At 38.9% G+C, this 18,505-nt stretch overlaps 1 protein-coding gene across 12 annotated transcripts in view; it reads right to left on the bottom strand.

Annotated features, from left to right (window-relative positions):
- ptprt (protein tyrosine phosphatase receptor type T) overlaps positions 1-18,505 on the bottom strand; it is a 444,335-nt gene that overhangs the window by 190,431 nt on the left and 235,399 nt on the right. For 6 of the 12 annotated variants that reach the window (XM_047347294.1, XM_047347295.1, XM_047347298.1 and 3 more), the window contains exons 15-16: positions 12,689-12,725; positions 9,660-9,716 (exon numbers count right to left, since the gene is read on the bottom strand). In XM_047347294.1, the coding sequence (XP_047203250.1) occupies positions 9,660-9,716; positions 12,689-12,725 (94 nt within the window). The remainder of the gene's footprint in view (positions 1-9,659; positions 9,717-12,688; positions 12,726-18,505) is intronic. The other 6 variants (XM_047347301.1, XM_047347303.1, XM_047347305.1 and 3 more) reach the window with 2 other exon arrangements.

Here is an 18,505-nt window from a genome sequence, read left to right as displayed (position 1 = left end):
AATTGAATTGAATTAAAATACTTCTTTGCATTTAACCTGAAATTCTGCAATACAGCTGCGATCAAATTGAGCCAAACAAAAAGAGAATTATAACAATAACTCTCAGGATTGTAGTTATTATTACAGAGTTACAAAGAATTAGCAAAAGGTTTCAGCATCAGTAAATTTGGATTAATATAAGAGAAAACTGTTGCTGTGCTTCTAAATACTTTGAGATCTCTTTGGACTATGTGCACTCATTTTTTTTTAAAAAGGATCCTGGCGATTGTCATAACAAAATTGATCAATTATAGCATTAAAAGAGATGACTGAGAAAACATATTCTGAAAAGAGATTATTAAAAATTTCTTTGAATTCTTGAAGCTTCAAATTTGGCCATTTGTCTGTCTCTGATGTTTTGTCTTTGTTTTGTTGGAATGAATGTTTGTTATATATGTTGCATGAAACAATAATCCATGTTTAGAATAATGTTTCTAAATCCCAGATTGATTAAAACTTTGAGTTTTCAGGAGAGTTAAGAAGCAGCTTGTTTCTCAAGTAGGTGCATGTTAACAGTTTTGCAGTTTAAGTTACACTAATGTGGGATGGGATGAAGAAACTGTGGTTCCGCCCATAGGCTGTCAATCAGAGGTTAGTTCTGCCTGACTCCGCCCACCTACCAGGTTGGTTCATGCCTTTGTTGTCATGGTAACGCTCAGCACCTCCATTCCTGAGTTTTAACATTGTTTAAGAGACAATAGAATCAAAATGCTTGTAGTGATTGTTGCCTTAAAAACATGTTTGTTTGTTTTTTGTATAATGATTAAGGATGTAGCATGACTTTTAGATTTATGTGTTTTATTATTAAAAGGTTAATGAAATAGTTTAAACTAGTTTGAAGAATTAGTTTTGCATGCAGAATCATTGGTGATTAATTAGATTGAAAGTTTCCCTGGTACCATTAAGCTAGCTGACAGTTCAAGATATGCAAGAGTAAGGAATATATTTTTGATAAAGAATCTGAGTCATGCCTTTATACTTGGTGGGAATTATTTATTAGATTCGAATTTGTAGGGTTTATGCATCTGAATTACATTAGATGTCCATTAATCTAATACTCATCTTCATACAAGACAAATCAGGATGATATGTGACTAATTTCTAAGTGAGACATTGATGAACTGAATAACTAAAGTTTGTGTTTTGTTGTTAATGGAACTGAATTGCAGTTAAAAACATCTGGATTTTCTTTATGTTGCTTTCGTTAAATTCATAGTGACACATAGTTATGTCAGAATTCATTTCTTTGGTTCTAGGTTATGTGATCTTGGTTACTAAAACATTTTTGTACAAACTTTTTGCTGGATTGTCGCATGGGTTGGACCCAGCGCCAGAAGAGGGGAATGTCAGAATAAAGTAACATGGGGTTCCAAAAGTTGTAGCACTCATGGGAAAAAGGGTAGCTCAGACCTCCAGTGAGGACTTAGTGACAATGCAAGAGAGACGTTGTACTTTGTTTATATAAAATTATGGTGTTGATTCTTTTGTGAAATTTTATATCTCCACAGATTAGACCATTTTTGAAATTCTTTTTGGGTTTTCTGAAACTATGAAATATTGACCTGTAATCAGGCCTTCCACAAACATCAGGTCACATTTTTGATATTCAGAATATTTAGCTGATGGTCACTGCTAGTATATCAGGTGAAGTCAGAAGATCAATTCTTTGGATTTTGTTGGATGTTTTGATGAAGTTCATGTAGTTAAGCACTTAGGTTTCAGAATGGGACTTTGAATTGAAAGTTAGCCAAGTGTTGTGAAGGCTCTACCTATTGTGCTCACTTATATGAGATTGAGACAAAGGACACAGGCAAACCTCAGTCCTTTTGAAGTGCTGTGTGGCAGGTCTCCTAATTTGGATATGGGGATATTGCCAAGAAAATTTTCTTCCACATCTTTGTGTGAAGGTAGGATGTTGTTTTACTGTCAAAACCTGTCCACTGTGTTTTCTCAAGTTTCACAGATGGTGAAGGCTGCATTACCAGAAACAGCCACTTCCACCCTCCAGTCCTTTATTCCTGGGGACTGGATTCTGGTCAGAGAATCTAGGAGAAAACACAGGAAGTCCAGGTGCTGGAATGGCCCATATCAGATCCTACTAGACACCCAGGAAATCTGCAGGAAAGCTCTAGCTCCTCCAGCTTCATCTGGCTTCCAGGACACAAGTCATCTTCTAACTGGATCATCAACGGCTTGAAAGGTGTGAGGACAGCGGACCACCACGAGACAAAGAACTGTAAGCTGATCACTGGCGAGTGATTGAAGAGGTGGTTGAAGAACACTGTTCTTACAAGGGCACAATAATCCCTTGGGCAGTGCAACGATATTTCAGAATCTACTTAAGGCCATCGCATTGCCTGAAAGTTAGAAATCATAAGGTAATTTGCCTCACTGCACACACACCACAGTGTGAGATTCTTTCCTCCCACTTTGACAGCGAGACTGACTCTGAGGAGGATATCTCGGATGCTTTTATCTAACTTTTATGTTTATTGCTTGATATTTATCATTATGGTATTATTACAAATTTGAATGTGTTCATTTCCATTTAGTTGGACTATGGTAGCCTAACTTCCAGCAGGTAAGAGTTCCTGTTTCTAAATATATTTCTAGTGGAGCTTCCTACGACCGCCCACCTGTACCAGACTGGTAACAGGGCAGCTTGAAGCCACTCAGGAGAGACAGCAGGATTTTTTGTTTTTTTGTTTTTTAAGTTGTGTTTATAATTTGTTTTCTTTGGGAAAAACTGTTTGCTTTCAGTACCAGAAGAAAGGACATTCCACTTCAAGGTCACGATGCAGTTATATGGAAGATAGTTTGTTCTGATGCTAATGATTGGTATTGCAAGTATTTTTATAACTCTTGTGTTCATTTGGGAAAAGGTACAGCAAAGACAATGTAAGGCTAATTTGAGGAATTGTGTTAATAATACTCATCAGCTGATTCAAAGAGAGATTCATCCCTTTTCTGACTACTATGATCATGCTGATAATGTCTGGTGGCAACTGATGCATCAAACCATGAGGAAGATAAGAAATGATAGTTGCTATGTTTGTTGTTTGATTCCACGTGCTATTTATGATCAACCATTTTTAGTACCAGTTCCTATTGATACTGCTTATACTCTAGCTACTTTCTTTCCAGATAACCGGTTGGTGGAGGTCATTTTTCCTTGGGTGAGGAATTATACTGTAAGAAAAAGCAGAAATGTTAGTAAATTTTCTAGTGAGACTAATTTAACATGTGCGTCTACAGGAACTCTTTATAGAATTTGGGGTTTTAGAGATCCGATTAAAGATCCAGATATTTGTATTACACAGGAGGACAGTACACCTTATTTCCTTGGGAAGACAGTAGGTTGCGAAGCTATTATATCTGTTTTATGTGCTTTAATCAACAGACATAAATTTGAGTCATGTCCTATCAGAACTGATCCTTATACTATTTCTGAATCTTTGGCTTGAGATCCCTTTGTGTTAACTTTTAATCTTACAGCCTTACCGGATGGAGGTTAGTTGTATGGCCAGGCAGGTAAATTAACCAGGGTTTTGTTCCTTTTCCTTTATGAGATGGGTACTCATGTCCTCAGAACATGGGTTGGATGTGTGGAAATAGATTATATCTGTATCTGCCTGCTACTTGGTCTGGAGTATGTTATTTGCAAACTAGAATGGCTTTGGATTATCTGTTAGCTGAGAAGGGGTGATGGTTTTGAAGAATTTTCCTTTAGTTGTGATTATCTTGTAATCAGAAGAAGGGAGTGTGATGGAACTTCTTGCAGTAAGCATTCCACAGTGTATGACCTTTGGGTTACCTCACTCCTGTGAACATCTGTGTTATTGGAGAAAGCTGTAAAAGTCATTATCAGAAGTTTAATGGCTAAGGCCATTTTTCAGGGTGATGCCTTTGGAAGAGTAGATGGTTGTTCCTAGGTAACCTTGTCACCTTTGAACCCGAGAAGGGTCTAGGGTTGTAAAACACAGACTCTTTGCAGTTGAGATAACACTGTCTTGTTCTGGTATAAATACTGTGTGTAAATAGCGTTCGGGGCTCTGTTCAACTGACTTGCTTGGTGACAGAGTCATTCAAACGCTGAATGCCTTTGAATAAAACTTATTAAGACAAAGTCCGGATTTTCTCTTGTTATGAGTCAACTTCTACCCACTTTGATAAGAAAATTCCACAACAGGGTCCTGCCTCAAGTGGAGGAGTGCAAGTATCTTGGGGTTTTGTTCACAAATGAGAGAAAAATGGAGCGGGAGATTGATAGGCAGATTGATGCTGCCTTAGCAGTGATGCAGGCGCTGTACTGGTCTGTCGTGGTGAAGAGAGAGCCAAGTCAAAAAGCGAAGCTCTCGATTTACTGATCAAAATGTTCCTACCCTCATCTATGGTCATGAGCTCTGGGTCTTGACCGAAAAAACGAGATCACGTATACAAGCGGCCGAAATGAGTTTCCTCCACAGGGTGTCTCCCTTAGAGATAGGGTGAGAAGCTCGGTCATTCGGGAGTGACTCAGAGTAGAGCCGCACCTTCTCCAAGTTGAGGTATTCCAGGCACGTCCCACCGGGAGGAGGCTCAGAGGAAGACCCAGGACAGGCTGGAGGGACTATGTTTCTCGGCTGGCCTGGGAATGCCTTAGGATTCCCCCGGACAAGCTGGCCCAAGTGGCTGGGGAGAGGGAAGTCTGGGTCTCTCTGCTTAGGCTGCTGCCCCTGCGACCCCACCCCGGATAAACAGAAGATGGATGCATAGATGCAGGTCTGGTCCACTTTGGAGCTCCAGAGATCAGTCACACTTTATAGCAGAAACCCCAAGCATGGTCAACATGGATTATGGAAATTTACGCAACACCAGGCTGTACTGACAGGTTTTTAAACAATCACAGATTCGGTATTAAGGCTTTTTAAATATTTTACAACAGGATATTTATTTTTGAGTGTGACAATGACACCTACTATTTAACCCTGTGAAGCCTTTAAGTTTAAACTGTTTTCATGCTCATAGACCTCATCTGTCTAAAGTTACCTGAAGTGTGCATAACATGCTAGAATTTAGTACCACCTACAAGAGTTAGAAAAAAAACTGGTTGGGAAATATAAAACGTTTACATTTTAGGTTTACCTGTATTCACACACTTGCTTTAGGAGTATTAGAAAAGGTGTATGAGAATCTTAGGGACTGTAACCCCTCTGAATGTGCTGTTACTTTGACCTCCCACTGCTGTTTATGTTTGCTTTTTAGGCTGCAGTGTTAGTTCTATAACTCAGATGATTACAGTTTAGCAATCTTAGTTACCAACAGGATAAACTAATTGTTGTTACCTGTATTACATCTGGTTTCAGCCTGAAAGTTTGCTGACTTGGATGACTTGGACATAATTTTGTTTTCAGTTCTCCAGGTTAGTTAAGTTCAAATTATTTAAACAGAAATTTTGAAAATGTTGTCATATAAATGCATCAGTTTTCTATCGTGTATCCCTAAAATATAAACATATTTTTAAGAGTTCGTTCATGGAGTACCAAGTAACTAGGATGCATCTTGTGCAAAAGTCTTAAATCAACTTTTTACCTATAAATGTTGAATGACATTCAGTGCAAAGTCGACAGCCTGTAGAGGAGTTAAAAATCGTCCAATGGCCAAGGAAATTCTTTTAAACCCGCCCCTTTTCTTGCAAGTCTGGATCATTATAGCAAAGTGTACGAAATAAGACACCTGCATGAAAAGGTATAATTCAGTTTGGAAAAGTAGTCAAATGAGCACATGGATTTAATTTGCCAATCTATTTCTGCTCAGTTGTTAAAGACAGCATGTAAACATGTGGATTAAAAGCATTAACTTTGTTAAGAAATCCAATTTTATTCTTCCGAATGCTTTTCTGCCTTCATATGAAAACATCTATATGTACTTAGTACAGCATTACAAGTAGATCTTTGTGGGATGTGTATAACTCTTCCAACAACAGTCTGCAGCTTAAATCTTCTCAGACTAATTGTACTTCACTGTTCCTCTGCATATTCTTGACAGAGAGCTGTCCTGGTGGTTAACAACTCACATTGTTGCCAACTGAATTATTGTCCACCTATATTGCTCAAGCAAACAGTAAGATATTGCATTATTAGAAGACATGTATAGTTTGCTGTCATGTCTCTTCATTACACAAAGTAAAGGCATTTACATGAGTTGGGTGAAGAGTGCTTTTCTCTATTTTCGCACACTGGACTGGATTTAAAGAAGTGTGCTGCACTGAACAAATACTATGTGCTGTAAGCTCATTTAAAGTAAACAAAATATGAAACTTGATATTTTAAAATCCTTGATGTACTGAAAACAAACACAAACACTCCCTATGCATTAAAAAGGTTAAATTCCCATTTATTCACTGCAGAGTTAATTTAATCCCCAGGTATTAGCAATATTCTGTGTTTACTATTATTTTAGAGGGAAGTTGTAAATCAGACATACAAAAAGCAACACGTTGATGATGGATAAAAGTCGTTTGGAAGGTTGCAACCAGGAGTTTTTTCCTCATTACTGTCAAGATGCGTCAAGTGTGTGTGTGTGTGTGTGTGTGTGTGTGTGTGTGTTTGTGTGTGCGTGTGCGTGTGCATGCGCGCGCGCAGTTAAGAGAGATCCAGACCAGCAGAGAGACCTGCTTATTACAGAGAGACTATTAGGATGTCCACAAAATGCAGTTAAAAGTCTTCAGCTGATTCAAAATGCTGCAGCAAGAGTTCTGATGAAAATTAATATTATGTTCCTAACAGAGCACTTCGTTCTCAGGCTGCAGGTTTACTGGTGGTTCCTAGAGTCTCTAGAAGTAGAATGGGAGGTAGATCCTTTAGTTATCAGGCTCCTCTCCTGTGGAACCAGCTCCCAGTTTTGGTCCGTGAGGCAGACACCCTGTCTACTTTTAAGGCTAGGCTTAAAACTTTCCTTTTTGATAAAGCTTATAGTTCGAGTGGCTTAGTTTATCAGGGAGGGAGCTTTCCTCCCTCCCTGTTGGTTGGAGTAAGGGGGAGTCAGGTTTAGTCTAAACCGGCTCAGTTATGGTTGAGGTGCAAACACACCCTCCATTTCTGCTACCTGTGTGACCCCTTCTCTTTTCCGATGGTTGTGATCAGTCTGACAGAGAGAGGTATCCCAATCCATGTGGTTTTTAGTATAACAATGACCATCAGTGGGACCCTTTGTGAGGTGCCTTGAGACGACATTGTTGTAAATAAGCGCCGTTTAACTAAATAATCTGAACTGAAACTATCTGTGTAGTTATGCTGCTATAGGCTTAGGCTGCTGGAGGACATAATGACCACTTTCACCCTCTTCGCTACATTCTCACACTACTCTCCAATTTTGCATTATTTGCTGTTATTTCAGCTTTTAACCTTGTTCTCTCTATTTTCTTCCTAGAAGCTACACCTGGCCTGGCTCTGTGTCTACCTGTGACACCTTTCTGGAGAGGGGCATCGTCCGACCTTCTGCTGGCAACAACTTAATGCTCACACTCTACCAATGATCCACATAGCCCTGTCTTTTAGTGTTTAACCCTTTCTCTCTCCTAGACATAACTACTGACTGAGCTTCTACTGTGACTAATTCTATGTGCTCTCTTTCAGACTCTAACCTTGAAAACTGGATCAGAGTTTATCTGTTCTTTCATTGTAGGTGAAACGACTAAAGGAGCTACATCCATTAACATTTACTTTTCCTTCCCATAGAAAGTACTCCTGGATCAGTGCTTCTGTGTTCTTTTTGTGTCTCTGCTCTGTTCTCTCTAACCCCCAGTCGGTCATGGCAGATGGCCGCTCATACTGAGCCTGGTTCTGCTGGAGGTTTCTTCCTGTTAAAAGGGAGTTTTTCCTCTCCACTGTCGCTACATGCATGCTCAGTATGAGGGATTGCTGCAAAGTCAACGCCAGTGACTGTCCACTGTCTCTACATGCTCATCCGGGAGGAGTGAATGCTGCAAGTCACTGACTGGATGTAATCTGCTAAGTTTCCTTAGATAGAAAAACTTTTTATCCAATTTGAATAAATAACTAACTCTGACTGCACTGTTCAATTGTTAGGATTAATTGGAATGTATGAACCTGACTTTTGTGAAGTGCCTTGAGACAACATGTGTTGTGAATTGGCGCTATATAAATAAACTGGATGGAATTGAAATTGAATTGCTGGAACAGTGTTAAAAGTGTTGCCTAAAAAAGCAGTGAAGCAGAAGCAGCAAGTACCATGACATAAACTAACAAAAAGCATATGGCCATTAAACTAGGAAGGTAAACACAGATAACATGATTTTCCAAAATGAGCTACATTGGCCATTTCATTCAGGCTGATTTAAAACCTCTGCTACAATGAGGGATGTAATAGAAATTACATTGTGCAAATTATCATCTTTGGCTGAAATTAATACAGGCTGTCATACAAAAACCGAAGCCTGATGCATTTATACTACAGTGGTAACAATAACTGAAGTTTCATAATTAAAACCTAAGTTATTTACATGTAGTAATGATTGTGTGCATGTGAATAAAATTCTAATATTCTTATAGCTTCAACAATTTTCCACATTAAAGCAATAAGTGATGCTATCCAGCAAACTGGATTTCCTTTTTTCTACAGAAGAATCTGATTACCATTTTCACATTTTAATGCAATGAAACTGTAATCTATTTGTTTAAATGTATACCATTAGAATGTTGTTTTGTGAAACGCTGTGTTGCCTGTAATGTCACTGCGTTCCAACAGGCTTTTAAAGATGCTCTTGAAACCATCTGTCAACTTAATGTTTCTTTCAAAGGACATAATGCATCAGCAAGAAACATCAGTTTTAATTCAGTGTTTAAACAATTGTCTTGTGCTCTGATTTTCCACAGATAGTTAACTATGTCGAGACATGGCATACAACAAGAAAAAACTGGCATTTAGCATTAATAAAGAGTCAGGAAAAAGTCTAAGACTAAAATGAAACCATGAAAATAAACTGAGCTGAATGATACTGTGAAAAAAGGGCTTTCATTTTTATATAAATGAGAGCTGCCATTGTCCCTTGCCGTTTCATCAAGTATTCAGTTGGCTTCACTTGGATTAAGCCACAAAATACAGGCAAATAGGTGCTGGATTGTTGTCTAAAGTTGTGCATTTATGTGAAATGAAGCCACAAGCATCTATAGATGATTTTAGCTACAAAGTTTAATCATTATTGAGGCAATTTGCTATTTGCAACAAAACATTTTTTATCAGATATAAAATAAACCATAAACCATCAATTATGTGATTTTATCACAACACTTGGACTATCAACTGTGCAGCATAGCTTTGATGAAGTATGTGGGTTTGCATGCAAGACAAAGTTAAGGTTCAACCACAGCCAGCAACACCTGAAGCAGAGCAGACATGCAAACAAATGCAGTAAGGTGAAGATGAGAAGAAACAACGACAACCAAAGAGCCCAAAAAAATGAAAAGAAAACCGAGACAAATCAAGAAACAGAGGGATAAGTGGAGGAGGTGTAGGGCAGGAAACAACCAAAATGAAGTAGTGTGTTTTGCATCGTGTTTATGGTTGTGCTGTGACATAACATGGGGAAGAAGATATTCTGCCTATAAAGCAATAATCACCTTCGCTTGGGATGACTAGAATGTACGGCGTTGTTATTTGTCCCCTACCTATTACCACTAAGGCCAAGGGCCGCACGTCCCCGCCGGAAAGCATGAGAGAAAGAGGGAAGAGAGAAAAACAAACAGCAACAAAAAAAGGAAAAAAAAAGAAGAAAAAAGTCTAAGAAAAAAAGATATATTGTTTTATTTATCAGTTTCATTAGATCGTCCTGCCTTGATCTGTCTAAGAGGAGAGAAACTGCAGCGGTGAGGGATGGCACTAGCACAATGAAATCAATAGCTCTTAGCTGGGATATGACTGGTCTGTTTGCCAAGAAAAAACTGTCAATGAGCAATCTGAGTGGCTTATTACCAGGAGGAGGCCTGGCAGATCAGTCGAATATGCTTATTATCTAAGAGTGGTCAGTGAATGCAGATGTGGTGTTTGGTGTTAACATCAGAATCTGCCAAGTGTCAGCCTGGACTGACGGGTTAATAAAAGGACAGGGACGAGAAAATGGAGGAAAGAAAGAGATGGTTAAAAAAAAGAACTATGTGGCAAAATAGAGAAGAAACAAAAAACAGATTTCTAGGTTGTGCTGTTAAATTTTTCCCACTTCTGAGGAAGGAATAACCCATTCCAGGTGCTCAAATGCAAACCAGTGATTGTTTGCAGGAGCTGGTTTTTGGCAAAAATAAAATAAAATAAAATACTCTGAAAGTGGCTTGATGTTGAAATCAATGGTTAAATAGGGGCACTAACACAGTTTTCATTAAAACTAACCCCCATCAAACTCTCAATTATGGATCCATGAGGCATCTTTTGTGTATGCTGACCTGAACTCACGGCTTCCACTTCTGACCTCTGGTGCAGCTCCTTGTAAATCACATTTTTTTGTATACTCATCACTGATCTTTCAGTGTACAAAATTATCTCCAATTCAGAACATTCCTTCTGGGTTTCTAATAAGGTACCTAACTTTTATGTCAGAATAAATTTTTAAGCAGTTACTTGCTCTGTTCTTTCCTTTTGTGTAGTTTAAACATATATGTTTTGTAGTCAGATGTTTGTTTCTTATGATGCTAAAGCACCTTGGTTTCTTTATCTGGATGTTTGTCTTTTTTAAGGAATGAAAACACCTAGAGCTATGAAACTGACAACTTTGTAATTCTCGCAAACGTTTTAAAAAAATGCAAAAGAAAGCTTTAATTTTGGTATCGCTATGCCCTGCTGATTAGAAGTAAAAATCCTCGTACTTAGGACTGAGAAAACAGAATAGCTATTCTGAGATGGTTTCTTCCTTGCTCAATATTAAGTACGCAAATTAACCAAACTGCCATTTTCCTGCCTCATTTACTGATTTCTACATTAATTTTGCATCTAGATACATCCAATTAAGGATCAGTTTTCTTCTAAAGCAAGAGTAGATTTTTAACATTAAAGGGGGGTCTCAGGCAACCAGATGCTGATTATAAAGGATTGTATGTGCTGACCACCTTTTCTTTACATCTTTCTTCTGCAGCATCGTTTATCTGTGTCTGCTTCCTATCTTTTCAACCCCAAGCCAGTCACAGCAGATGGCCACTGATACTAAGCTTTCTTCTGCTGGAGAATTGTTAGGGGTTTTAGGTGAGTTGTTCCTCTCCACTGTCAGCACATAGTTGCTCAAGTAGTTCTGTGAGGTTGAGAATATATGCAATGTGCTCAATTCCTTAAGGAGTAAATTTCTAAATTATTTGCACTGCATGGTCTACAGAAACTGACTTTATTGCATTATACTGGAACAAATTCAATGAATATGGATTCACCTGGACTGCAAATAACACAAAAGAATTTACCTGTTTGACTTGTGGAGTACATTCAAATGCTTTATGAGAGAAATTTGCTATAGATAAAACTGAATTTTAACTAAATATCACTCCTCCTCTGGTTTATTCAGAAATTTGTGAAGAATAATTCTCATCAAAATTGCTGCTCTCAATTTTATTTCAGCTCGAGCATGCTTGCAGAATTCTGAACCAAATTCGACAGCTGCCATTTTTTACCGAACTACGGTAAAGAGAAAGCTGATGTGATGCATTAAGCTTTCTTAAAATTGGCCATCTGCGCCTCCACTGAACTCTGCCCACTTTAAAACTTACAAGTCCATTTAAATTCAAATTGGACTTGATTTTGTGAAAATTAACCAATCTAAACTTTAAAAAGGAAACTTTGCCATTTGTCGTAAAAAGGACTGCCACAAAGTAAAAAGCATGTCTTTTCTGATTCACTCACACATGCAGACATTTAAAGCGCAGTGTCTACACACCTAAATTACTTATAATCTAAAGAAACAAAACAAAAATAAAAAAACATTTTCTATAATAGATGAAGACAAAAGCTATAACAGAGAGAAATATGCACAAATGAGCAATAAAACCTTGATGTACTGTGGATGAAACAGAAACGGAAATTGAAAATGTGGAAAAATCAAATCAATGCTTGATGCAGATGAAAAATGGGACAGAAAAAAAAACTGAAGGTGATAAAAATCGATAGCAAGCTGAAAAGCTTTCAAAGCACACTGCCCAGTGCACAAATGGGTGCATTTGCAAAAGATGAGCAACAAATAAATATTTGAGACACGGAGAAGCAAACAGAATGAGGTGGAATCAGATCTGGAGGTAACGCTTTAGCATCTGTCCATTGGGTCTAATGAAGCCGATCGAACAGTCTGCTGCGACGCTGAACTTTAAACACTGATGAGCAACACTGATGAGCAACACGGATGTGGCGTGAAATGACGAAAGGCAATCCAGACAGAGGAAAAGGAGCAGAATGTGATAAATATTGGAGCAGAAGAGATGGACAGAGATGCTATGGAAGAAAAGCATGCAGGATTCACCAGGTCATGAATAGTTGGCCTTTTTCTGCAGTGTGTGAGTGTCTAATCTAACATACTCCTATAGGTTGACATGATAACAAAACTCTACAATATGAACAATATAATAGTACTAATAATACAATACTTCACTAATGTTGCCAAATATCAATGGAATGGTGCTCATACCTTTGCGAGCCAGACGGACACAGTTGATTTTGGTTTCCTGTGAAGATAAAATACACACAGAATATTGAGATCTATCATTCAGATGTGATAACTTTAGTTTTCAGTTGTCCCATCCCATCAATTATCCCATTACGTTCAGAAAATAACATGTGATGTCCCTCAAAAAACAAGCTTAGTTTCAAAATATATCATTATTATTATTATTATTGTTCCTGGCAAGTCATTTTTGATGTCAAGTTGTTGTTTTTTAATAGAGACTAATCAAACACTTTGACTACAGTCTAGAAATATACGTTTAATCACCTATTTTTAAGAGAATTGTGTAGGAGGCACTATAAAACACATAAATCTCAGAAAGATAACAAATATGTTTTATACAATCCTTCCTATTTACATGTTTTACCACTTGTTAATAGTGCAGCTTGCTCCTTGTTTTAATCTTCCATATCTGACAGAAAATAATCTGTCACAAATCCTAACACTTATTCTTCTGCAGCACTGGTAAATAAAGGAGTGCCTTATGGCTATGCCCTCAGAACATTAGCATTTTGTTAACATGCAGTCCTACAACTTCGTCAAAATATTCCATTTTGGTCTCAAAGTTCATTACATCCCTGATGATGCACATAATAGATGAACAGCAAACCTTACAGTACCACACACTGCATAATGCAGATTATGAATTGAATGTATGATGTCTATTAATCTAGGAATATCCAGTAAAGCTCTGGAAAAGCTTAAGTGAATTATTATAACTATTCCACATTATTTAATCAATTTCACAAAATCCTGGACTGAAAATTTGGTTGCTGCCCTGGGTTGGTGGTGGTGGTTGGTGGGATTGCGACTACCATCACTAAGGCAGGGTTGAGCCATGGACCACTGTGCCCTCTTGTCTGGCCTTCTGCCCCTCATGGCTAGTGTAGGCTGTTTCGGGGTTGAGTTCCAAGCCAGCTTGGGGCCTGCTTTGGCTCCCAGTGGGGTGGTCCTGGGCTGCTGGCGGTGGGGTCGCTTTACTTGGCCAGCCTCTCCTGGGGAGATGGGGGACACTTTATCCCTGGCAACTTTGGGGATTCTCTTGGGGTGTCGCACTGTTTTGTTCTGGGCATGGGTGGAACAACTCTCCACTGGCACCCAGGGGAATTTGTGCGGGCACTTTGGCACCCATCCCCTCCTCCCTAACATATGCAACACCACACAACAGTAGGGTCTTGAGGTGTGAGACTTGCAACCATGAGGGGAGTACCTTGCCGTGCCCCATTGTCTTCTATGTTTGACCCCATCCTACATCATAATTTTTAGACACTACGGACACTTAGGGCTTTGTGTTTGGGGAGGTTGAGACTGCTGCCAGCAAGCAGTGGGTATTGCAGACTCCAACCCCATCCCCAATTTTAATGCACTTTAGACATACGCATCTGCATCAATCAAAACATTTCACATTAACACAGACACGCATGCCAAAACTGTGGAGTGAAGGGGCCAGGCTCAGGAGCACACAGCGTGGTCCTCTTTTGCTCCCGACCTGGCGATTGTGCTGGTTCGGCAGGGACTGGAGGTGGGGGGATGGCCTGGGGGTCTCTGACAGCGCAATGGGGGGTGTTGGACCACTTGTTTGCTGAATATTGGACCATTTCCACGTTGCTGGATGTCACTATGCCTTTCCAACGTCATCTGCCATTTTGTACCGCAGGATAGTCTGCTCCTACAATTCCCAGCGGGCACCGCGGCTGATAAGATGGGGCGTCCCAGTTCCGATGTCACAGCAACTATATAACGGACAACGAGACTCCCCACCATTGCCTTCAGCTTGGGACCTAGACACAGTTACCGGCATCTGAAGCAGCATTCTGGAGAAGGAGATCCCACGTGGATTTTCATTAATTCTCCTCGTTGGCCAATGAGAAAACTAAGCAAATTAAGCTTACAGGAATAAGAAGGCTCGTAAGTTTTCACTTACGTGAGTTTAACACGTAACCAAAAAACCACGGAGTTTCAAGTAACTCCCCCCCCCATCACTCGCTGCCCCAGGAGGAAAACTTCAACAAATAAAACCCATCCTTTTATTTTATTTGTATTTCTTTATTAGGAATAGCGTGGGCAGGGTAGAGTAGGATCTAGTGCGATTTAGAATTGCCACTTATAGTTGAATGTGTTCTAAACTGTATGCGCATGCAACCTTGTATTGAAACTTTGATTTGCTGTGGACATCTGAAAGCCGCTGTGCTTCCCAGCTGTGTGGGTTTTGCTGTGTTGTTTTAACGCCTGAGCTCAGGCGCGCTGTGAAACTGGACTGCTATAATTACCTTATGGTGAAAATCAACCATTTTCTTTGTCTTCAACCCTGTGCTACTAGCTTGCCGCCAAAGGTTTATTACCCTTTGTCTTCTTGGGTTTACAACCTTCCTTGGAGGAAGTTTATGACTGCCTGTGTCCCGCTGAGCTATACTTTGGGGAGTGGCCTCCCTGAAACTCCGCTACATGTCACATTATCATTTGTTTGCCATAACTGCTGGTTTGATTCCATACACTGTTGTTTTGTTTTATTTGTTTAGTTAGATATTTTACCCTTTTTGTGTAGAACTTTGCATGTTTGATTAGGTGAAGATTATTGAATCGGAGAGCGGATTGTATCAGGACTGTTGATTTAATAAATGTTCACGTAGATAAAGAGAAGGTGTTTGTGTTTATTTTGTGCAAGAGTGATTTGTCAGTTAAAATAAGGTCAAAGTTCCCTACGTTTCGGCAGAAACGGTTGATTAAACAGTAACATCTAGTAATAGTTATCAATTATTACTGAGCATTTAACGGTTGTAATTATCAAGGGCTTTAGGCTACAATTACAACACCAGAGGACATCTCTGGCTTCAATTCATAAATAAGGATTTTTGGTTAAGAAATTAATTTTGTCAAATTATGATTTTCAATTATATTTATTGATAAATATTAATTAATCAGTAATCATAATCCTAACAGGGGCCTGCGGGGCCTGACTCCCCTTTATGGGGTGTGTTTGTGTGGGTGCTCAGGCCACGTCCAGTAGTAGTGGGCTTCTGTCCAGTGGCGTATGGCTCCCGGGGATGGTTTCAAAGTGACTATGATAAGAACTTTTATTAAAATGTGCTGCATTTCCATTACAATCTGACTTAATTGTACTTATGTTAAACGTATTTTGTAATGTAGAAACACTGGAATTTTCGCAGAACTATAGATAACCATATCAGTGGCGTAAAAATGGTATTTAGTGTACACAAGATCCTGGCCAACATTATTTACATAGTAAATAGGAGTGGCCCTGAAACAGAGCCTTGGGGGCTCTTTAATTGGAAATACTCTCATACAGATCACAGCATATTTCAGAACCAACAACATTGAAGGCAAATCATACAGAATGATGTTAATATATTATTGTCACAAAACATTATTTACTAGTAATTGACATGATTTTGGAAGATTAATGAAAAATATTAAAGAGGTTAAGGAGTTCATTAGGGGTATGCCAAATTAATTCTATTTTTTACACTGAATTATGAACAAGAATAATTCAGTTTTAATATGAACCTTTAGCTATTTCTTGCAATAAAAGAACAGCCCTGAGAATTAATTATTTTCACTACACATTCACAAGTCACAAGAGAGACTGGAGTTGCCTTTGCGAAGCTGCATGAAACAATAAAAAAGGGATTTTATTGTACACTACTTCCTCAGAATTAGAAAATAAACCAAGATTTTTTTTTCCACTTGTAAAAAACTGTTAATTTTACCCAAGGAGTTTTTTATCCAGCTGTTTTCACCAAAATATAAATCCATAAACAAATAAATACATATATAAATCATTAAAGGGTTCATATTAAAATTTTTGTCTGGTGATTTATCATGCACCTTTTAAATTGATTGTGACAAGTTATGATAAGCAGGTACTGACAACAAGTTTTAAGCCCATTTGCAAGATAGTCTTGGTCCCAAGAAAGAGCAGTCAAGAAAGAGCAGTCATGGTGGGCAATTGTCCTTTGTCCTACATATATATTTGATAATACTGTAGTGAATTCTATATCGCACATGAATGTACAAGCTTGGTATGATAACAACACAGCATGGCCAACAAGCACACTATTTGTGTGCTTTTACTGTATTTTATTTTATTTTACAACAATCTAATTTAGAAAATGGGACATTGGTTCTTGGAAACCATCCATTTGAACAACACAGCTGTTAGTGAAGGCTGGTGATTTTATTCCAGCGCCTCTAGTGGCAGAGCAAAATATTACAAGAATCAACACTTAGAAAAAGTCTCGCAAAAATATTTTTTCTCACTTGCCTTTCAGGGCTTCTGTACAGATTTGATAGGTTTGAGAATTTTAAAACAGGGTAAGCGGCCTTACTGCACATAATTTGAACATCCTCCCTGCAGGTAAATGGGCTCTCCAGTTTTTCCAGCTTTCTCCCACCGTACAAAAACATATATTATAGATATAATTGGTCTCCCTAAATTGCCCTTAGGACTGAATTTGTGTTTAAATGGCTGTCTGTCCTGTGTATCTCTGTGTGACCCTGATGGGCTGGTGACCCGTACAAAGTTTACCAGCCTCTCGCCCATTGAATGCTAAAGCTTAGCAGCTTAGCACCAGTCTCCCTGTCACCCAGAAGGATTAAGATGGATGGATGGACCTACAACAATGCAACTGTGGATGGATGGACCTACAACAATGCAACTGTTAGCACCTTTGCATTGTAGCAGAAGATCAGGGTCCAAAACCCTGGTGGTAAGATGTGCTTACCACCAGTGAATGTGTGGGTTTTCTCTGGGAACTCCAGGTTCCTTTCTGCTGTCCAAAACATGCATGCTGGGACTATTGGCCACTATAATTTTCTCTAAAGGTGCTGCCTAATGACTGCTGCAGATGGGCACTAGCCCTACTGTAACCTCGGAAAGGAAAAAGCAGGTATAAAAAGTTGATGGAGGAATTTTGGATTTACTTTGAATTCATTTGTCATCCATTTAAATGCTTGCTTGTTCTGAATTTAAAGGTGCCAGTAGCTCTATCTATTCTCGCTACATGTTAATGAGTACATTTTCTGGGTTATATTTAAGTATAAGAACACTAAACATCTATTGGAGATGCAGCCTCTGTGTAGGTGAGCGCTATCTGTCCATCTTTCTTCTTTTGTTTCTGTCAGAGTTGGCCAGATCAGTGTTCTGTCTGACTGGCATGATGATATATTCTGCTGGAGTTCAGAGATTTACTGATTGTGATTGCACATAACGAAAGCCGCGAATGTAACAGTCTTTCTTTTTTTTTAATCAAAAGTAAAGAAAAAAACTAATCCATACACATTAAAATTCCACACAATTATTGACTCATTTACACCAATGTACACTGATTGAATATGTGCAAAAATCTCTAAGCACTTTCCAACAAACTGTACAAAGGGAATGTTCCTTTCCTGTCAACAGACAAAGAATAAAAGTGCATTTAGGGATTTTGGAGTCTGAGTGCATCTTGATTGACAACAACTGTCAGAAGGTAAAATCTCTCTCCTGGAAACTCCAAAACTGGCACTCTGAAGCTTGTTCAGTGTGTGTGCCCATGGGTATGTGTTGGTGTGCAAGTGTGTGTGGGGGTGAGTGACATTGATTGTCAGAGTACCCTGGCCAACCCCTGAGGCTTTTACTTGTCAAGGAAGGTGTCTAGCTGCCTTTTTCACTGCATGGAAGAGCATGTTTCTCCATGCATGTCACAATTTCCTTTTATTTTGTGCCATTTCTTGGCCAATTTCTTTGTCTTCTCCTCCTCTGCAATGCTTCCTCTCCAAAAA

This window comes from Girardinichthys multiradiatus, chromosome 20 (assembly GCF_021462225.1).
Source record: "Girardinichthys multiradiatus isolate DD_20200921_A chromosome 20, DD_fGirMul_XY1, whole genome shotgun sequence".
Taxonomy (NCBI): domain Eukaryota; kingdom Metazoa; phylum Chordata; class Actinopteri; order Cyprinodontiformes; family Goodeidae; genus Girardinichthys; species Girardinichthys multiradiatus.
This window is presented reverse-complemented; position numbering and strand designations above follow the sequence as displayed.